The 23,457-nt window shown below is 36.4% G+C and overlaps 1 protein-coding gene across 1 annotated transcript; it reads right to left on the bottom strand.

Annotated features, from left to right (window-relative positions):
* Positions 1-2,736: 2,736 nt before the first annotated feature.
* On the bottom strand, positions 2,737-22,988 carry LOC133529504 (sodium/potassium/calcium exchanger 3-like). The gene is made up of 10 exons (XM_061867228.1): positions 22,097-22,988; positions 16,774-16,898; positions 13,131-13,349; positions 12,735-12,871; positions 9,373-9,543; positions 7,885-8,110; positions 7,640-7,759; positions 6,652-6,873; positions 5,047-5,148; positions 2,737-3,068 (listed from the first exon to the last, which is right to left on the bottom strand). Exons 2-10 carry the CDS (start codon positions 16,844-16,846, stop codon positions 2,737-2,739), a joined length of 1,602 nt encoding a protein of 533 aa, XP_061723212.1. The 5' UTR covers positions 16,847-16,898; positions 22,097-22,988.
* Between the last annotated feature and the right edge of the window lie 469 nt (positions 22,989-23,457).

Here is a 23,457-nt window from a genome sequence, read left to right as displayed (position 1 = left end):
TACACAGGATACCACCAAATAGCCTCCGTTCAATCGGCAGCTTATTGTGAAGGACTAACTACGGAGCCCTACACTCAGCATGGCCCGAGATGCTGTTGGTCGGTTTTAGTTCTTCATAGTTGTGCAAGCCTGCGTTACATGCTCATATATGAAACAGCCGATAAAATGCAATAGCCCTCTTAACTAGAATTTGCAACAAACAATACTAAATTGGTTGATTGGATTCAAACTAGGTATTCAAAGGCCCACACCTGAGGGCCTACCGCGAACCACGTTTGACGTGTTGCCTCTCTGTCGCACTTGTAAATTTGTACGTTAGTGCGACGGGGAGGCAACACGTCGAACATGGTTCGCGGTTGCTGTTGCCGCCTTTTTTCGGCACTCCAAATTTATCGGCACTCATTGCGAATTTCCTACTATTCGCACTTGTATCGTAATTTACATAACCGGTACGCAAATAATACAAATAGCACAATCGGAATAGAACCAACCTCGAAATCTCTGGAACAGTCCTGAAATATGGTATGTATGTAAATTAAAGGCCCTCTTGTCATGTCCACACCATTTGATATTTGGGGACCTCGAGGAATCGCAGCCATCTTGGAAAATATGTACCATCCTGAAGAAATTAGCGTTTTACTCAAAATCTACGTTATCTAGAAAAATATAGTGTAGGTCTACATTAGAGCTTATTAATTTTTTTATATTAGCTTCCGTTTCGCCATACACAATAATTACATAAAACTCATAGATTCTAAAAAAAAAATAGAAAAAACTAAAAAGACGTATACTTCTTATGATGGCGCCTGATCCTCGTGGTCCCCAAAGCTCGAATTTTAAGGAACGTTAACATGGATCACATAGATTCTATGTGTCAAGTTTGATTGCTGACACTATTGTTTGAACCCCATTTAAGGCGTAAAATCTGTTTTTGCAATCATAAAATTCAGCCCTAAACATTTTTCCTCTGTTCATTTTAGTAATTTTGTATTGCATAGCACTCGTGTACCAATTATCGATCTACTGATGTCTGTTTTATTGAAATCCGCTCAATAATTTAGGCGCTAGACGAAATAATACGATTTAATATTCGGAGTCCTCTCAAGGCGGCTCTACTGATTTTTCTTTAATAAATCAAGTGTAAACAGATTGTGAAGGGCAAGAGGAATCTACCGATATGTCATTTTTTTAAACCCGGCCAGTATCCTAAGCTACAGGTTGTACTGAATCATCAGTACTTAAACCCATAACCCTACTTTCTGGAGAAGTCGCAGTCAAGTAAAATGTTGATATTGGGGTAGATCATGTACAAATGTATACACTAAAGTGGAACTCATATTCCTCAGAGTTTCTTATTAAAAGAATGTCCCCTCGAATTGTATAAGCGCTAAACCTAGATTCAGCAAGTATTTTCTATAACAAGATGTATTTTTTTCGCCAAGATATCAAAGACATAATAATAAGCTTTAATGTTGTCTTACACAATATTTTCCTAGATAACTTAGATTTTGCGTAAAACGCGAATTTCTCCAGGATGGTACACATTTTCCTCGGGGTCCCCAAATATCAAATGGTATGGACATGAATAAGGGGCCTTTAATTTACATTCATACCAAATTTCAGGACTGTCCAAGAGATTTCGAGGTTTGTTCTATTCCGATTGTGCTAATATTTACTGGTGTAGTCAAGGATAACAAGGGAATGATTCCTCTAGGTAGTGAACATTATTTTACCGTTCGAATGGCATATCTAAGTTACTTAGTTAGTTTACTAAAGTTGATTGAATAAAAAAATTGACAGTTAGATAATTATGTTTAATATCAAAGATTGACTTAATCAACCACCGTCCAGTGGCTCTACAGGTACTGGAAGGATCACAGGACAACACATCGACGACCGTATTACCTATGTTCATGGTATTGAATGTATGGGGCTAACCCTAGCAATCAGATCTATCCGACTTACAACTCCACAGTGACACCTTATTCATTAGGTAATAATTACTATCAAATTAATTAAAAGCGCCGGTTCAAAATTCGATACATTTTATTAAGTGATCTTTGATCTCTTATGTGTAACTTAAAATTACTTAATCTTAATAGACACCGTGCCTCTACGGATTTACACCGCGTATGCTTGAGGTCAATAAGTAGAAAAATAAGACTAAGTCGAAGTAGCGAATTAATGATAAAACTCAATTATATTTGTGCTCCAAGATACTTATATTTAAAGTTTTTACATAGAAGTACATAAATGTAAAGTATTTTTTATTTAAACAATTTTAGCGAAGTAGTCTAATGCTTTGAGATCTATATATACAAATAAATTACCACACAGTGGTAACATCAAAACAACCAAGAATACGTTTAGCAGTATGCATTAAAGAGTTTTTTTTTATTAGGCCGCATCCAGATAAAGATTTTAGGTACCTACGTCATTGCATCTACATTAGTCGCTGAATATGACCTGAAACACAACGTTTAAATCCTTCGGTTTCTCTCCTGGGTACGGTGTATGTAATACGCCCTCCCTTTACCCTACACAATATCAGTTGCAGAGCCAACATCTGCACAAGTACGTAACTTAGTCGACATTCGATCCATTATCATTCGATCAAATATTATCTAGGAGGAATGTAGGATATCGGGTTCGAGTCGGACTATATGTTAAATGACTAAGGCAAAATTATATTTACTATTTACAAACTCATTTATGAGTTATCACTTTACTAGCCCGTTAACCACAGAATGCGACTGTTCGATCCAAGATTATGCCCATTTCAACAAGAATTGCAAAAGTTATGAAAATTGCATAAAATACAGCTAGAACACACCCCACTGTTTTCCTGAGAGTAAACTTTCCTATGTATAGAGTTATCCAAAGACAAGAGACAGCTACTATTAAAGAGCCAACGACAAAGTCGATGCCACTGGAATTTATGTACACGACAGCATCTTCGCCCCGCGCAAGCAGCGTCAGCGTGCGGATCAGCCACGGCACGCCCAAGGCGAACAAGATAGCCAAAGAGTTGGCGCCTAGCGCGTTCGAGACTCCCATACCGCCCTCGCCTGGAATCACATTTACAGTGTGAGTAAAATATATCCCATCAAAAACATTACATGTACAAAGATGCAAGTTTCGCAACGCAGTTATTTTACTACAAAAATGTTTTGAGATGGAAAGAGAAATGATGTCGGTTATTTAAGTCAATGCCGGGTGGTTTTAAAGCCGTATCAATATTAGATATCATTATTTTTTTAATACATTGAATAACTTGGCCATCGCACGGCTACATAATGACATAAGGACCATCGTCAACAATTGAAAATGGTCTTAAATGAACATAGCGCTAGCGTTATCACATGCAGTTTGAGCAATACACATACGAGTACGAGTAAAGCATTGAGTGAAAAACCAGGTATTATAAAAATGCAACCTTCCATAATTGACATCGCAAAGAGAAAACAAAAATATTTTCATTTATCATCTGATATCATTGTAATAACCAGGGATCGGAACCGGTTTTTTGGAAAAACTTTGAAATAAACATATATTTCGGTTTATTTTATACTCCAAATATAGGACTCGGTTGTGTTTTTAGATAACGACTTCGTATTATTAGATTGCCCAATTAGAAATGAAATAATTAACAAAGAACGAAAAAATACCCTTTTCGTTCCCATACAAAAAATACCGGTTTCCGATCCCTGGTAATAACTATTTAAAAAAAAAAAACATTTGAAATAAATACTCATACTGTTTTATCTCTGATTGGGTAAAGAGTAATAAGGCTGGATCTGTCCGACCGACTCTAATTTCCATTAAAAAAAATCTTATACTGTTTATTTTAAACTGTCTTTGTATCTTATTTGTTAAATCTGGTCTGAGTTAAGTCAGCCCTAGCGTATATCTCCCGCGCGTTTTAGGCGTCAATGTATTATTGCGTAGGTAATTTAAACTGTTTAAACTTTATTTAAGTATAAGAGATAACTATCTGTTCGTAAGTCGTCTGTATATCACATAATCTGTGATTCAGCGCAAGTCAATTTCTCGTCGCTGGTCGGAGAAGTGCCTTACTATAATTTGATTAACCCATTTGGTTGCTTAATCACGGCCTATTGTGCATGAAATAGGGCGCGAAATCCAATTATAACCGTAGATTGTGGTCACTTGAATCAACAGTCCAACAATGATAAACTGATTTAGGCTTAGAACGCACTGCGATTGCGGTTCTATAACTGCAAGAAAATTAATTTCAGTGCGTTCTAAGCCTTGTATGTCATATACGAAAGAAAAGTGACTAAGGCCTCCAGTGCCCAGGGCTGGGATCGAACCAACCTCTTCTGCATTCGTGGGAGATGCCTTAACCACTAGGCCACCTGAGTTGTTGCGGCGTGGGTCGATTCTTCTCGATAAACACTTAATTTAAGTAGGTTTGAGCCGCCCTTTGGCAAACCCTAAGGTAGAACAGCATAGTTCGCGTCATCCACGATGACGCGCAGATTTGTCAAATCTAACCTTTAATAACACGACAATACGAGTCAATGCACGCATCATGTTTGGTTTGGCATATGGTTTATACGGTGGTTGGTATTTTAATTCCTACTTAGTAGTATTTCTACTTAGAAATAACACAAATCAAAATATTTTCATAAAAATAATTTTATTTGTTATCTAGACCAACCAGGTTTCATAACACTACTTTTGCTTTAGAGGCGCTGATTAGTCGGCACTGAACCAATCAAATTATTTCCACATGTAACACCAGAAATATAAGACTATAGTATAAGAAATTTTATATCGGTTTGTAATTTAATTATTTATGCGATACCTATTTACCAAGCACTACTCGTAATATTTGTTTTTTTATTCAATGGTTAATGCAATAAATGATAATTCTAAAACAAAGTTTCATGTATATTTTTAGGGGCAATTTTGTAATACAAAATCCGGCATTATTATTGTACATATTAATGCCTATTTCATGTTGTTATCCATTAATTATACTCATGAGTATCCAACACATGCCAATTATTATTAACATACCTCTTCTAGACATGATGAATATAGAACACGCTTCAGGTAGGCACCCTCCGAAGGCCAGGAATGTCATCCCCATCACCGAGTCGGGAATAAAGAATGTGTGACCTGAAAACCCCACATGAATTTAGAACTTGTTTCTGTTTTTTTTGTGTTCTGTGAACCAAGTTTGGTAGGACACACTAAGAAGGAATCGTTATAGTACTACTTCCATGTCCATGTCTGTGAATCTCTTGTGTGCGAGATCAACTCGCACTTGACTGGTTTTTTCTTAACTTCAGAAATTGCAGAACGAATGTGCTACTTGATTCGAGCATAAGTAATATGACAGTGTTAAATTATGAATGCAATAAATGAGTTTTCTATACTTTTGATTTCTGTATCTTAACTAGATGATGTACCTTTAATTATGAAAAAATATCAATTTGAGTATTTTTTTCGAAAGCAATTTCTTAGATTTCATATTTTATATAACAATAAATTGAACACACTAGATTACAAGGTGATTGTAAATATCAATCATTTATAATTTAATTATAAATCAATCTGTTACCAATTGCGGTCAATCTGTTGCTTCGGCATTATAAATTCAAATTGGAATTATCGATGACAGCATTACAAGCTAACAAACCATTTTGTCGAATAATTTGCATAACTTTGTATTATATTTCTGTACATGGGGCTCGAAAGGAATCCTGAAGAAATTTATCTTCGTATTTTTAAGACCAAACAACAAAAAATAATATCAACCCGATTTGGCTATACTGCATTTTTTTAAACATATGATTACTTGAAAAAATGGCATTACTTAAAAAGCTGAATATGTTTTTTTACAGTATAATTTACTTAAACGGGACTTAATTACTTATAATTAATCTTTAAAATAATTTCCTCCGACGTTTCAAAGACAACATTACACTTTTTTACATTACGTGGTCTAGACTAGATTACATTGTAGCGCAACTTCGCAATCTAAAAAGCGTTTTGCGTATTGCTCATGATAGTCATGATGAAACCGTTATCAAAAATTATCAATTAAATAAATCTAATCCTGTGAATTCTATAATTACCTCCATTTTAATCTATAGGTACATAAATGTGATAAGAAAATAGTAGGTTAGGTACGAAAGAGATTTGTGCTTTTATAAAGCGAACTGTCATGCAAAGGCTAAAATTTGTTAATATCGAGAGATTTTAAAGTTGTAGATGTATAAAAAATATCTAGTTTTATATTCTTCTGGCACTAACGAAACACTGTTAAGTTGAACACTTGATTTCCTAACTTACACAAACAAAATAAAGCAAAACCAACTAGCAATCAAAAACTAGACTTAGGAAATGAACGTGTACTATAAAATGCTACCTATATTTAATAAAAAGGACGATACAGACACTCGCTCCTTTAGGGCCACCCCACGTCTCCAAAGCGCCGGCGTCTAGTCAACTTTATGGCTGTTGCTCGACGCAACGCGGTTGGCGCAACTGCGCAGTGCAACCATTTTTCATAGCGCTGATTAGATGCCGACGCTCAAAAGACGCTAATGTGGGGTGGTGCTTATTACACTCTAAGGCTTAGAATTTACATTTAATACGAAATGCAGAGATTCAAACCTAGAACTGTCATACTCCACGTGACGCAGTAAGAGTTGACTCCTATCCAGATAATGCACATGAAGAAAGCGAACGGGTACCACTTCCGCCTCGTGACCGGCGAGGGCACCGTGATTCCCAGCAGCAGCTTCAGCGGCCACGTGTACAACCACCAACACTTATATGGCCAGCCTTTCTCTTTTGGGAACCTAAACAAACTCTTCTTAGGTTTACTTGACTCATCTGTAAAAAAAAAAACATGTGCATGAATTTCAAACATTTTATACATAGTTAAACCCTTAATTAAGTAGGTCATTATTTATGCACACTTCCGAATGGAAAAATGGAATTAAAATTACCCATAACAATGTATGACTAATTTTAGAAAAATAATAGAATCTATTAAAATCTAGGCTTATTAAAGTTCTTAACTGGTTTTTTTATTATTAATCCATTTATCGATACTTAATCGAGTATCTAATAATTGCATTGATAATGGTATCGGCTTATATTAAAATTTGATTAGGCATAATACCAACTTATGCTAATAGAACTTTTTAAATAAATCATAAATAAATTCTCATTTTGTTTATTTAGTTTGAAAATCTATCAATATAACACATAATGACTGATTCTCATTTTCCAACCACCACCACCGCAGATTATAAAACTGAATCTGTGAAGTAAGTACCAGTCATTGGTACTACGAGTATCTATCAACAAACAAGTGACGAATAAAAATTTATTGTCTTTCAGATTATATTTTTATAATTTAATAAAATAATTTTGCTCTCGATATTGAGGTGAATGTGCAACACAAGATGAAAGTTGTATAGGTATATCACATTCTTTTGAGTGCTTCTCTACTTCTGTGATTATATCATATAATCTGTCATAGGGGATGTATAGAGGCAATAGAAGCAAAATCTAACTTTGCTCTTTTTTCGAAAAAATAGCTATTTAGGCCCGCAAGGTGTTAGCTATCAATATCATAGTCTAAAGTACCTACCGGCGTCCATATTCTTGCTATCGCCGTTGGCGGTATGGCCGTTGACATCTTTGTCTTCGACGCCTTCTTCCACAGGTTTGTCAAGTTCTTCTGTGTTTGGAATGCTCGTCCGCTCGTTTACTAAAAGGTAAATAATATTAACACTATTACAATAACTTTACTATGATTATGATATTTTTATTCGATCGAATGATGAACGTGTAAAGGTTCTAAACGAAGTTTTGTATTTTTGCAAACCAACTTACTGTCTTTAGTTTGGCGTTTGAAGCACTTATTAAATAGCTTGCTAAGGAACATAAACAGCCGCATGCTGTTAAACATTAGGATGAAGTAGAGGATGTACAATATGGCCAGTACCAGAGCCTCGTACCAGTCAACCTGGCCATCCCACACGATGACTACCAGAACGCTAACGTTCACCATGTAAATGAGAACGTCTCTAGTAACTGGCACAGGCTCAATTTTGATTACCTGAAAATAAATTCATATTGACACGCACATATTTTAACTTCACTTCGTTTACTTCGCTACATTTCAACCTGTGGCTAATCAAATTTGGTTTACCACCGTATGCCTGATGATGCAGTCGGAAAGTTTGTCGAGTGGGCTCAATAGAAACGTCTCATGTTTCAAAGAAAAGTAAAGTAGGGAAATAAGCGTTCTAAAAAAACATTATTAGTACTCGTAGATGTTTTTCGCCATCATGATTAAATAAAGAGCGACTCACATCACATCGTGCCGTACCTGGAAAGGGTCTCAGGAGGCGGTGCTTATAAATTATTCCAAACGTATTGGATGGAACACAGAGATTACCTCAAAGGCGATAAGAAACAATCTGAGTTTTGAAGAATTAGTGCTGTTTATCGATCAACCCAAGCCAAAGTTTTAACTAGAGGCAAGCTGTGCATTCGGAGTTTTCATTATCTTTTTATAGTTGGTCTGGCCATACCTTTACTCCAGGATTCTTGTTTTATTGGTCCTTTTGTTTCAGAATTGTTTACATTTAATTCTACAATTCTAACCATTTAATTGCAATAAATATTTATATTATGTTAACTGTAGTATTTATGTTGCTGTGTCCTTACAGGGCGTCACATAATATTAACCAAATAATATGTAACAACTTTATAACTGGTTTGTGACAATGAGTGTATGATTCATTGGAAGCTGGTTAAAGCCACCCCCCGCACCCCCCCACCCCCGCGCCCCTCCAGCATTTCCCAGTCCTTCCGACTGCAATTAGTGAATAAATAAATAAATGCACCATACTTATGCATACATACAAATAGAAAATACTTATATGAATGGAGATCTGACTGTACTATCATACCCTGATTAATAAATATATAAAATTTATTTGTAGTCAGCAACAACGTCTGTAAATGTTACCACAATGCTTAGAAATAAAGGATATGGTGTAAATATTCGCTTTCTTCGGGTAGGTTAGGTTAGGTTGGCAGAGCGATGGGTTGGTATCCCAGAGTCGCTAGTTCGGGTTTGGCCCGAGACTGAGTTTTTCCACTTTTCCATTATTTTTAAGCATTGTAATAAAGATACATTTCACGGTAGCAGGTAAGCTGTGTTAGCAGCGTGCGTCATCCTTTATCTTGTTATTTTATACCACCAATGATTAATTGTCTATCTATCATATCGTTTAAATTTATCGTATTAGTATCGTATTAACTTAAAAATAAACAATAAAATGAAATAACAAATTGAATATGCGAACCCACTCTGATCGCAGCAATGCCGCCAATTGCGGCTACGCCAAGGGCGTTGAAGATGGCGGAGCCGATGATGGTCCCAATGCCCATGTCAGATTCGGTGATGAACGTAGAAATAACGTTAACGAAAAACTCCGGAGCTGACGTCGCCACTGACATGAACGTCGCTGCTGCCACATTCTGAAACAGGGAAAACATAACACTTGTACTGTGATAAACAATTTGAATTTGAAGATGATTTTAAGAGATTAATACTTGTGAAAATAATGCTTAAATCAGGATGAAATTAAGAAGCCGTTATCGATTTTAGTCGCAAAAATGTCAAATTGATAGATTTAGTCAATGAAATTGTACACCTTTTGTTAACTATTAGAAATAACAAGTACTGGTATCTATTAGCACGTCTTGTTATCTTTCATTTTAATAAGACAATCGTTTAAAAACGATTTTTTTCTGATGGATGTTTAGGTAAACGCGCGTAAAGATTTTGTCGATCTTATATGTAAATTTGGTAAAGTTTGGACTGCTAAAAATGGTAATTTTGTATTACACATATCCTGTAGTTCTGCTTTAGTAAACTTCATTTTTGTTATTATAAATTTGAAGTAGTGTAAATGAAAGTTAGACGAAATCAATTTTCTCCAGAAATTACTTCAAAACAAGTGACAATTTCTTTGATAATCGACTTAATTTCAACGTAGTTTTGATATTTAAGCAATCTACAACATTTGCTGAAACTGTTCTTATACATCCTTTTGTATAATTTACCACCATAATTTTTTGATGAACTTTTAAAAACTGTCCCTTCTCGTCATATTACTGGGGACGCACGCTTGTGACCTCATTATTAAAAGGTAAGATGAGAAGACATGCTAATAGAAACCAATACTTGTTGTTTAGATATTACTTAACAAATGCGTACAATTTCAACGACTGAATCTATCAATTTTACATTTTTGCTCTAAAATCGTTACCGGGCTCCTTAAGTACAGTTTGGCCTAAAATACGTTGACAACAATCATACTGTGGCATATTGTAAAAAAAAAACGCCTCCCACATCAGCCGTTTACTCTCGCGTTGTCGGTGCAGCAGCCAAAACACAAGCGGGCTTCTTGCCTGCCTTGCCTCTCTGCCCTGGCTACATATTCGTTTTTTATAGTGGCGGAGAAAAAATAATAGTACTACGTAAAAGTGAGTTGCTGGAGAGATGACGTGTAGCGAGACACGCAAGTGAGGCCGTCGAATCCGAGTCCGAGCCGTTCCTGGTGCAAAGCCTGTCCACAGTAATCCAGGGTGGAAATGCTGCTAGCATCTTGAGCACCGGGAATGGCAAGGAGCGGTATACATGTATACATTTTTGTTGTTTAAATTGTAATTTGTACAGTCAGCGTCAAATACTTTGTAGCAGTCAAAGTGGTCAAATAGTTCGGTACACCATACTAAATATATGGTGTACCGAACTATTTGGCTACTTTGGTTGCTACAAAGTATTTGACGCTGACTGTACTGAATTTTAAAACTTTTAGGCGTAAGGCAACAATATACTTAGATAGCTAACTACGAGTAGAATAACAATGTAGGTTCTAATGACAAATTAAAACAATGAGTTAAACCTAATACAAGGTGATTCAGGAGTCCTGAGCAGGATCAACCCTACGGATTCAATTCAACAAAAGCTAATCTCTCATACTAGTATTAGTGTGAGTTAGTCATATCTTCGTATCTTACATCGTATCTTCCTTAAGTATGTAATTCATACCTAGTGCAACATTACTTAAAATAAATAAACGTATGAAAATCGCATGGCAAATTTTTTTATTGTAAAATCAAACAATAAAACTGTATAAAACATTGAAACAAAATTAAAAGAAACTTCTTTCTAGTGAAATAAGGTAATAATTTTACGTAATTACAAATAATTATTGATACTTTAAAAGTTGCTCCAAATGTGAGCCGCCTTGTTGTAAACAGAATCCCGCCCGTCGCCTGTGATGATTTTTTAGTCTCTCTAGAGCAAAATTGTTTGCTTTGACCGTGTCAAAAGCTGTAATAATGCGTTGCCGTAGTTCCTGCACGGTGGCACTTTCGCGTTCGTAAACATGTTGTTTGATCTCACCCCAATGAAAAAAATCTAGTGGAGTTAGATCAGGGCTACGCGGTGGCCAAGGGACTGGCCCACCGCGTCCAATCCATCGATTCGGAAAAAGATCGTTCAAATAATCACGGACACGATGTTCATAATGTGCCGGTGCCCCGTCGTGCTGATAATACAAATGTTGACGATATTGCAATGGTACATCGTCCAAAAGGATCGGAATCATGTCTCTTAAAATGTCCAAATAAGCAGCACCATTAATTCGTCCTTCAATAAAATGAGGTCCAATGATGGTATTATTCACTATTCCAGCCCAAACGTTGAGACTGAAGCGTGTTTGATACGCATTCCGTCGCGTGAGATGGGGGTTCATAACACTCCAGTAGTGTTCATTGTGAACATTGAAAAGTCCGATTCGCGTAAAAGTTGACTCGTCGGTCCAAAGAATGTTTGCTTGTTCATTCTCCAAAAGCCACTGACAAAACTGCCTTCTTAAGGGGAAATCATCTGGCGACATATCTTGAACCGGTTGGTAGTGATACGGGTGAAGCCCCGTAGCATTTAATAACCGCCAAACGTATGACTGAGACACATGGTATCGTCTGGAAGCTTTCCGTGTACTTCGCCGCGGGTCTCGAGCAAAATAATTTAGAATTCGTCTGTCCAACCTTTCTAAATCACGATGCTGGCCACCTCGTGCTTGAGCGTGAGTGGGCACTGTAAATTGCCCATAGTCACGTAAATTTTGAACCATCCGGAGTATTAATCCATGTGTTGGCACTGGCAAATTCGGGTAACGCTCATGGAATAAGTCCTTTGCTCTGTATGTATTATTGGTCTGGTAGTAAAGCCTTACCAGGTCGCATCTTTCAATGTTTGAATAATGATATGGCAGAAGCATGATTTTAAAGAACTTTTTTTGCAGAATTCAACAATATCAACAAACGTGACTGTTGACAATGCCAAAAATGACAATTTATTTTATTCTTTATTAAGTGCTGTCATTACAGTTAAAGAGGTTGGGTATCTTTATCAATTACTCATTATAGGGTGGCCATGATTAGAGACTTAAACTCTTATTTAACAAATAGTAAAAAATAAATAAAAAGATGTGGTGGTTTAATTAACTTACGATGTTAAACGATGCAGTAATATTAACTGTATATGTAGGGTTGATCCTGCTCACGTCTCCTGAATCACCCTGAATATCAGATTCTCAGGTCAGGTTTTAATTCAACAGACTTCTAAGAAAAATCAGCTCGGCTTTGTAACTCACCTGTGGTATTTTTAAATCGTCGCATATATTTTCCACGCATGGTATAAAGAAGTCATTGCATACTATAGCCAGCAGGGTGAACGAATATATGCCGAAAATGGCATATAGGATGAACGCTCCTGCTCGCAATTGATCATCTACAAAATAAGTTTTAATAGTTATTTACCTACTTATAAGTAAAGCAGAAAAATCCAAATTATCCCTGTAACCGATTATTTATCTGTTGCTATTTTAGAACTTAAATCCGAAATACAAGTTTGTCACGCCAACTAATATGTTAAAAATCGCAGTTAAAACTTAACTATAAACACTGAGTTCACATTTTAAGAAAATCGAAAAAATGGTAGGTGTAACTTATTCCTAAACAGATAAAATGCTTAATGTAAATGTACTTGCCGTCAAATAATCCGTCAGGAAAACTCTCGATCGAATTACCGTCGACGCACGCTGACTCGGCTAACACATTATCGTAGAGTTCTGTTCTGGTGCGCATCCACGGCGTCCAGTGCCACACATCTCGCTCCTCCTCCAACTTTCTTGACAACTCTTCCTTCATATAAACTATATCCCCATTTTTATTGACTACAGCTAAATACACCGGTTCGTCAGTGACATCTGAAAAGAATACGCTTCCGCATTATTACTACTGAAACATGATTCTACATGGCAGGACACTGTACGAGTGGTAATGTTTTCACATGAATCGATAGCCAAATTTTGACACCGACAACGCATTGCCACTCTAGATAAGGCTGTGACCGGTTTTATATTTTCAGATTTTACCATATTAATTCCGCGTAGGATTAGGTACTGTGAAAAGGACTACGGTCTAACTATGGTGGAAACGTCTTATCGAGATTTTTCATCATTTTGTGTTCCGTGAGCATACTTCATAATTCATAACTTATGTATATGTATGATTGAACTTAGTGTAAAGTAAGGACGCTAAATACGAAGAGTTTCGTACATTGACCCGCCTGTTCCTATCTCTATCGCGCGCGCATATTATATTACTGTCCAGCTCGCAGTGTCTAGGCGGGTCAATGTGTGAAATTCTTCGTGTTTATCTTCCTTACTTTAGTCTTGCGTATTGTAAGTCAAACATTAATGTCAAGCCTATCTAGCCTTCAACCGCTAAAAGACAGACAAGCTGTCAACTATGTACTTCAATACATTGTGAAAATGGTTTAAAGGTGCGACCAGACCGCAGCTTAAAAAACGGTCACGATACGGAATCGCAGTGACGCGTCGTATGCGTACCGTTTTTGACGCATGCTCCCCACACCGCTGCTTAAAAAACGGTGACGGTACGGAATCGCAGTGACGTGCTTCACGCGAATCCGAATACAGCTCGTAAGGTGACTTTACTCCATCTTTGGCCGGACCTGTCCTATTAAGAATATATACGGCAGTACTCACCATTTCAGCCCACAAAACCTGAGGGATTTCGTCGTGCGCGTGCATCATGGCTCGAGCTGACTCGACTATAGTCCTATTTTCTCGCTCGGAGCATCCGTTTTGTTCAGGAGTGTAAGGCATAATTAATCTTTGCTTAATTCCACTTGCCTTCAACAAATCCTTCACTCTCTTGTCATCGTATTCACGACCATTGTCGCTGAGCAGCTCTTTCACCGTATGTCCAGCATTCTTAGCTTCAGACAGCATCTCCTTGAGCTTTTCATATACGTCCGATTTGTTCTTCAAGAAGTATACATACCGGTAACGTGTACATTCATCCTTGAATAAAACAAAATATCGATATCCAGAATTGCTTCTTGCAAATGGACCACAGACATCAGAGTGCACCCGTTCTCCAGGCTTAGTGGCTTTATCACGAGTGCCAAACGGTTGTCTATGCGCTTTTCCAAAAATGCAACCTTCGCATAGCTCTCCACTCTTCACAGTCTTGACTCCTAATTCTTTTTCAATCAGTGTCTTAATGTGATTTTTGTCTTGATGTCCCATACGCTCGTGGTACAATTGAAGCACGTCTTTATCCTCAACAAGGTTTAAGTCAGCAACTGGCTGTATGGCTTTACAATCCAATTTGTATAGCCCTCCATATCTTTGCCTTGTTCCTGTCATAACAACCTTCCCGTTGATAGTCATGGAGCACTGTGTAACCTTTGACTCAAACAGGCTATTTGTATTCCTGTCCTGGGTACTGAGCACTGAAAAAAGGTTTTTGCTTATTTTTGGTACATACCACACGTCTCTTAAGTAAAGGTCATGCGTCTTTTTATTGACCGTGGCCTTCACATGAATTGTACCTTGTCCCACAGCTCCAATGACATTACCATCAGCTGTTGTGACGGTATGTGGTTCTCCAAAGTGCTCAAAGTCTGTATAAAGGTCACTGCGCATAGTGACATGGTGCGTAGCCCCGTTATCTACATACCAGCCCTCACTATCTGCGATAGAGTCAATCGAGCTCAATGTGAGCAGCATCATATTGGTGCTTGTTGACTTCTTCTGAGTGTCCCTCTTTGCTTGCGTCGGACAATCCTTCTTCAAGTGACCTACCTCTTTGCAGACGAAACACTTAAATTTACTTGCAGGTTTCTTTGCATCTTTCGATGTGTCTCCTCTGGCTACCTTCTTGCCGATTCTCACAGTCAATGCCGTGCCGCTCGACTCTCCGTGAGTATCCTTAGCGAGAAGCGCCTTTTCATGTGCACAAAGCTGGCTCGTAATGTTCTCCACTGTCCGATCTTTTTTCGCCATCAGTAGCCAACTCGATCTGAAGGCGAAAAAAATTTCTGGTAGAGTGTCCAGAATCTTGCAGATCAATAATACCTCAGGAAGTTCTGCTTGTTTTTCTTTAAGGAGTTCCGTTTTAAGTCTATGCCATAAATTCTTTAGTTTTGACACATGAGTTGCCATGTCGTCGGAGACTTCCTTCTTTAATTGGAAGAATTCAAGGCACAGATCATATAACCGATCCTCATTAGCACCCTCATATAGCCTGTGGAGTTCTTCCCAATCTTCCTTTGGTGTTGACAGCCTTATTACTTTGCCGAGTGTCTCATCAGTAATGTTAGTTGTTATCAAAAGTAGGGCTGTACTTTCCAACTTTAAAAACTCTTTTATTTCTGTGTTGTATGTTGCCAAAGCAGCAGCATGAGCAGCTGGTACAGCAGCATGAGCAACGGCATTTGCCGCATCACCTTCGCCACTGCCGACCAAGGGTCTAATTGGCCTTTGTGTGTTGCCCTCCACAATATCCATGAGTCCAAGACCGCGGAGCAGCGCTAGCATGCGGTATTTCCATGAAACCCAATTGTGGTCGTCTAGTTTGGTGATCGAAATTTTTGACAACTCCATTTTATTTTCAAATTTCCGGCAGCTGGGCCCGTAACCACTTACGCGTAAGTTCCACGCAGTGTCGGATAGGAGTCACAAGTGTTCTCAATTACACTAATCACATCACACACACAAAACAACACTAAATAAATATAACTAACAGTGTTCACTTCTACACTTTTGCACAATGACACATTAGACAGTCAACAAACAGAATAGTCTTTAGTTGCTAGGTAACTTGTTCTTTTTTCAATACCCATAAAGGAAGCAAGGATACGGTCAGCCATAATTAAGTCCGGTCTTATTATTGTAATTAATGTTAGTTTTTTACAATCGTTTTGTGACTCGGAATTTACCTTTTCGTAAAAGCATGTGCGGTCGTAGTCAATCGAGCCGATTATCACTCAATATATAAACAGATCGATGAGATTATCAGAAAATCACTCATGCTCAGTGGTAGATTAAACGTCACTACATTTAGGCACTATTATTCTCTAATCGTTTATGGCAAACTGACTCATTTGACATCGAAATCTTCTTATCATCTATTTGTATACCTACTTACATAAAGTTATAAGGTGATCCTAACTGAATGACTCAGCCTTTATCGTTGTGCCAGTTTGATTTGAATTTTCGCAGTTTTTGTTACTGTTGTTAGTCCACAACAACACATAACCACAGCGAACATATTTCAATTAAGTATGTGTAGTTGATAAAAGTTAGTAACATAACTTACTTAATTCTTCTGTTGCCGAGACATGTGAGATGAAGATGCAAAGAAACACCGCAAGGAGCTTGAGACCCGGCATCACGGTGCTCGAACACGAACCCGCCGTGCCGCCGCTGCGTGTCCCGTAGGTACTTTAACAGAATTATTAAAATAAATCCGAAAATCCTACCACGATAGGCGAAAATTAAATACTCATATAATAGCAATTCAAAGTATATAAGGGCCTCATGGTTGACCGGACACATCCATCCATAACATCTTCGATTTCATTTTCATATATTAAATACTCTCAGAGATAAGGGCCCCGTTCTGAATACGTTACGCTTTTGAATTAGTGCGTACTCATAAAATTACGGTTGATTAGGCCATGCAGTGAATCTAATAGTATCCTAATTAGTACTTAAATATCGTGTTACTACGAAAATTTGTTGTGAGTATACTAGTTAAATTAAAAAACCGGGCAAGTGCGAGTCGGACTCGAGCACGAAGGGTTCCGTACCATTATTTATAAAAACGGCAAAAAAATTATGTTTGTTGTATGGGATAATGGGATGCCCCCTTAAATATTTATTTTATTCTGTTTTTAGTATTTGTTGTTATAGCGACAACAGAAATACATCATCTGTAAAAATTTCAACTGTCTAGATATCACGGTTCATGAGATACAGCCTGGTGACAGACGGACGGAAGGACGGACGGGCAGCGAAGTCTCAGTAATAGGGTCCCGTTTGACCCTTTGGGTACGGAACCCTAAAATATATGTATTTTCAAATGATACATGAAATTTGCCAGCTGTACCTGATTGACGAGTTTTGGGCCAGCCTTTTCCAGCCGATCATAAGCGATCATGTTTAAAATAATTTTCATGGAAAGTCTTTATTAAGGTTTCATGACTTTTTCATATTTTTTGGACCCACTGTTCATGGTCTTTTAGAGTTATTATGTATTTATCCAAATGGCGTTTCTGACATTTAGGGCACATACAGGCGTGTGCGAAGCCAAAGCTACCACGTATGTCGTATAGCAGTGTTGACCATGTGTGAACCGTAAACCGTAACGGAGGGTTACAGTTTACGGTTCGATTTGTAATGGTCAATTGCATTAATGTTTCGACCATCACTGTCATATAGGCCTTTTTGACAATTTAATGAAATGAGTGTGAGTGGATGCTGCCTTTGCCGGTGTCATGGAACGCACGCACAGGCGGCACACGCCAGGGTTAAGGACTACTAAAATTAACTAGGGTATTGGGTGAAAGCACGGTAAACGCAATGAACTAAGTACTATGGAATATAAAACCTGACACGGCTGAGGGAAAAGAGATGTCACTAGACTTTAAACATAGAAAAACTAGCTATTTATGTTTCCACATCTGCCCTCAAGAATGTGAAGGTTTATTATTATTCTAAGTTTATGTATTTATTTAAAGGAGGTAATTACTAATTACCTACTAGTTTATATTTTTTTACTATGTTTTTATAAGTTTCGTTAGTGATTAATTTCGCGAGGTAATCCTTAAGTGATTAAATGGGTATTGCAACGACCCTTGAGTGTCAATGCCACTGGAATGTAAATTATCTGTATTATCTTAGCCTGTCATAATTACGGTATAATTTGTATATCGTTTATCTATAAATTCATAATTACATGTCGTTAATCTAAATCTAATTATTTTTATCTGTATTCATATCGCATACCGAGCCTAGCAATTGCAGGCCTACCAACCTCAACCCATAATAACTGAGACTTATTAACTTAAACAAAGTTAATTCCCTAGAGGAACCTACTGGTTTTGTAATTAACAAAATTGTAAAGAAAATAATTACCTAATTAATTGTTTATCTGATAAGGCTTACGAAAATGTGTAACTTTTAATGGATTTTTCGTATAGTCTAAGATACAATTACAAATTTATGCACCTAAGTATTACCTGGATTATTTATAAATAAAAAATATACTGCTGTGAGCACCTACCACCGATTAAACATATTGTATAAGCATATTTTCTAATAATAAATTAATCAATACAAAAATGTGCAAATTCAGGTCAAAGTTACCATGTTCTTGCAATGTCATTTTTGTAGAAGATTTAATTTACAAATCACTCAAAACTAGAACTTGCGCAGCTTCCCTTATCAACTAGAAAAGACTGACTATCTTCAAACTACTGAACCGATTTCCGCCTAGCTAGTAAACAAACATTATCTTTAAAAACCGGCCAAGAGCATGTCGGGCCACGCTCAGTGTAGGGTTCCGTAGTTACTCTCCCGTCACAATAAGCTAAACTGGAGCTTAAAGTGTAGTAAATGGTACCTTTCACCCGAGTTAAACAAATAGGCAAATTTGCATAATCAGTACCTAATTAAAGTAAGTCTTTTTACTATGAAGGGAAAACTTTTTGCGATAACTCAAAAACAGCTAAACTGATCATGTCCGCTATAGTTTTCATTTAATGTCTTTCTTAAGCTCTACTTCCACGATTTTTTTCATATTTTTTGGACCTATGGTTCAAAAGTTAGAGGGGGGGGGACACATTTTTTTTTTCGGAGCGATTATCTCCGAATATATTCACTTTATCAAAAAATGTTTCTTGAAAACCCCTATTAGTTTTGAAAGACCTTTCCAACGATACCCCACACTCCAGGGTTGAAGCGAAAAAAAAAATTCACCCCCACTTTACGTGTAGGGGAGGTACCCAAAAAAAAATTAAATTTTTAGATTTTATTGTACGACTTTGTCGGCTTTATTGATTTATATATCCATGCCAAATTTCAGCTTTCTAGCACTAACGACCACGGAGCAAAGCCTCGGACAGACAGACAGACAGACAGACAGACAGACAGACAGACAGACAGACAGACGGACATGGCGAAACTATAAGGGTTCCGTTTTATGCCATTTGGCTACGGAACCCTAAAAACGATTTACCCGTCTAATAGGTGCTACGATACGAGGTGCGACAAGGCGCAATCGTTGTTTTTTTTATTTGGCACAAAACGATAAATACCAAAATGAAAATTAATGAATGCACAGAAAATAACAAAATGTAGTCACACCGCGAAGCTTATAACATATTTTTGATTAATAATTGTAGTCTAAGATACATTTTAAAGAATATTTACCCTCCTTTGTTATTTATTTGTGATGAGAAATAAATGACAGATAATATTCACATTGGCACATAGGTTGCCTAATTAAAAGGCGTATAAACAGATTTTTTATACTTTTTTTTATTATTTAATCATATATACATAAATTATATCTAATGAAAGCTTATTTTATATATAATCTAACTGTAATATGTTGCCTTATTAAAAAGGTTGGTCTATGTAGTCCATGGTTGCCTAGATTAACCGATTTTTATCTAAAATCTGGGCAACCGATGGACTGCATCAACTTTTTAATATGACAACTTATTGCAGTTAGACTATATATAAAATATGCTTTTATTTGATGTAACAAACGATTAAATAACAAAAAGAAGTATTTTTTTTCTGTCCGTAGGTACGCAAGTTTACTAGACAACCTATTTGCAATGTGTCAATGTGAATATTACCTATCATTTATTTCTTATCACAAATAAATAACAGACGAGGGTAGATATTCCTTATAACGAATCTTCTACTATTGGAATATGTAATTAACATTGAACAGTCAAATCAATCACGACACAGAAATTAGTGTATATAGGTACCTATACTGTTTACATAACACTAATTCGCCACCGTGACTCTGAAAAAACCCATTAGTAATACTGTCTTGAGATCCATAGAAACGGTCATAAACTTTGTTTTTGTGGGTAAGTCTTATACCTCCTGTAAAAATTACGAATAGAATAAAATAATTTTGGAATTTTTTTGTAATACAAACTAAAACTAAAACACACCGGCCACCTGACCTGTATTAAATTTGGTGTGCGGGCTAATTAGACTCTTCTACGAGTATAGCATCTACTAAAATCAGGAGAGGGGTTAGGTAATAGTACATTTCGATGCTAGTGCGGAAAGTAGGCGAGTGGCAAGACTAGGGACGAGTGAAGAATGACATTTCCGCACGTGTATCCAACGACGTTTTTTAATACAGTTACGAAAAAATAAGAAAAACAACAAGTACTTTTTTATGCATGTTCTATAAGACAAAAACAATTGTAAATATAAAATATTATACTATTATTACCTAAGTATCGTTATTTACGATTATTTGTGTATCGTATATTTAAATTGTATGAAAACAATATCGAATGTTGCCTATGGAAACTTAAAATATTCTTGCAGTAAGAAAAAACGCCTTTGCTTTGACAGGCGTTTCGGCAGCTATTCCGTTCCATTCAAACAACTTATTAAGAACGGTTTTTCAATATTCAATATCAAAAAATAAACGTGTTATAATGATGAAGAGGTAAGTAATAAAATATGAAATATGCTTATATTTATTATTTTTACTTTAACAAAAGGTTTTTTATGTTGATTACGACTTTTAAAGGAAACTAACATTAACACTCATCAATAAGTAGTCATGAATTGGAACAAGTGGAAAAGTAAAAAGCACTAGTTCGCGAAATCTAACTTTCCGCACGCTAAACAGCTACGTAAAGTAGCACTTTATGAGCAAATGTATTAAAAAATAATATTTTAGGGTATTATTCGGTTTCTCGACTTAAAAATTACTTGCGGCGGGCTAGAACCTCTAAGACTCAGGTTTTTGATTGTTTGAGACTTCCACTTCAAAATATTACCTGCCAAAGTGGTTAGACTTTTGATGATTTAGACTACGCTGGATCCAGAACTAAGACTCTATGGGTGACGGGCATTGTGAAACATGGTTTCTTTTTTAATTCTTGAACCCCAAAAACTTGTTTAAAATAATTGATGTAACTGGGTCACAAATTTATATAAAACGGTACAAAACTAAGCTTAGATCTATCAGTCGCTGAGCAAAACCATTTTGAGATAGCTGACATATAGAAATTTTCATATGTTATATTTGCTATGTTATATTTTTTTACGGGGCACTAACAATACTTTTTATAACAATGCTAAGCCACTGGACACAATAAATATTAATATGACTATACTTATATATATTACGATGGTTCCATCTACTACAGTTTTTAACTGTTATGCAAACTATGTATCAGTCTCACTACGTAATTAAGTAGCAGGCTAACTCAAATCAATGAAACTAAATGGTACAGACAAATCGCCATCGCTCGATGTTTAGAAACTCACAAGTCATTAACCCAATTGTTATAAGGTATTTACACTCTCTTAAATATTGCCACATTGTTATTACTTATCTGATAATGAAACAATGACTCCGATACACTTACCTTATTTAAACTGGTGCATAAGTCGTGCTAGCTGTATCTGAACAGCCAATAAATTATTTGTTTGTCGATCTACACTATACCGTTCTTAGAAAACATTCACGACACTGGAAGACAGATATGAATGCGAGGGGTTTTTAAACAGATAATCTGATTTGATAAGACGCCATCGTAATGATTAGTAGATCCAATTACACATAATTCTGCTATTGTGATCGGGTGAGCGAATAATTCATTAATGTCAACCTATGCAGTTCACAGCAGCCCCAGCCCGCTTACACTAAATACACAGCAGTACGTAGCAGGTCAGTCCAAGAATTTAATTTCCGACCCATTTCGTACCATGCCAGAGTGACAATCAATATGAAAGTTGCTAGAGACCTCATACTATTGCCACTGTGACAAAGTACAAAATGGGTAGGAAATTAAATTATTTGACTGTACTATTTATATTAACGTTTCTTGAAGTGATAATGCATAAAAACACTTGATGAGGATGCAGGAACCAGCCATGCTGATGCGCCGTCTAGATCAAGCAAGTACTTCTGTAGTTATGAATGTCGCCATAACCTGCAATGACTGCCGGTATTACTTTATTGTTTTATGGCCTTATGTTAAATACGTCTTTTGTAATTGTTATTATAGATAATTTTCCGCTACCGATTAAGAGAAAATAATGTTTGAGAAATGTGTTGTCACATCATTAAACTTAATGATATGTGCTCTATAATGCATAATGGCAAATTCATAACCGGTAAGCATACATGCATGGTTTATTCTAATATTTATATGGTCTACATTCTGGATAATCGAACCTTTAACGTTAGTTCATTTGTATTCTTATATTTCTTATCCTATAAAAGCAATCACAATTTTTATTTAGGGTTTTTTGTATGATCGTGGCACGTGTAATTAAAATTAAAATAATACATTAATTGATTGATTACACGAATTCGATTGAAAAACATATTTCACATGAAATAACGATTTCAAGTTGAACTAAACATTTGTGCAACATAATTGTTGGTCTAATTAAGAAGTTATAGTTGTCGACCTCAGATCATAACCAATCAATTTTATACCTATCTATGGTATCGACACACAAAGTTGATTACAACGGGAGTATTGAGTTAAATCTATCGATTCCTCGGCTCATTCGTTTGATTATACTTAGGTACATTTAACTATTGTTATTATTATTAAATCTCGTTAACACCGTATATTAAAATTAAATGAACACTCAACACGAAATGAATCAGTGGACTGTTTAATTATATAGTTCGAAATATTGTTAGGATTGATCTCACAAAGTTCATTTAAATTGACCTATTTTACCGATGTGGGTCGCTGATTCTCGATTAGTA

This window comes from Cydia pomonella, chromosome 1, assembly GCF_033807575.1.
Source record: "Cydia pomonella isolate Wapato2018A chromosome 1, ilCydPomo1, whole genome shotgun sequence".
Taxonomy (NCBI): domain Eukaryota; kingdom Metazoa; phylum Arthropoda; class Insecta; order Lepidoptera; family Tortricidae; genus Cydia; species Cydia pomonella.
Note: the sequence above shows the minus strand (reverse complement) of the source record. Positions and strands in the feature narration are given on the sequence as shown.

Bases quoted from the DNA above. Each gene is read 5' to 3' on its own strand.
- LOC133529504 (XM_061867228.1), bottom strand. From the start codon at position 16,846: ATGCCGGGTCTCAAGCTCCTTGCGGTGTTTCTTTGCATCTTCATCTCA. The intron at 12,872-13,130 runs GCAAGTACATTT...CTTATTTTGTAG, and splicing joins TCCTGACGGATTATTTGACG to ATGATCAATTGCGAGCAGGA. The intron at 9,544-12,734 runs GTGAGTTACAAA...TCCCTGTTTCAG, and splicing joins ACGATTTAAAAATACCACAG to AATGTGGCAGCAGCGACGTT.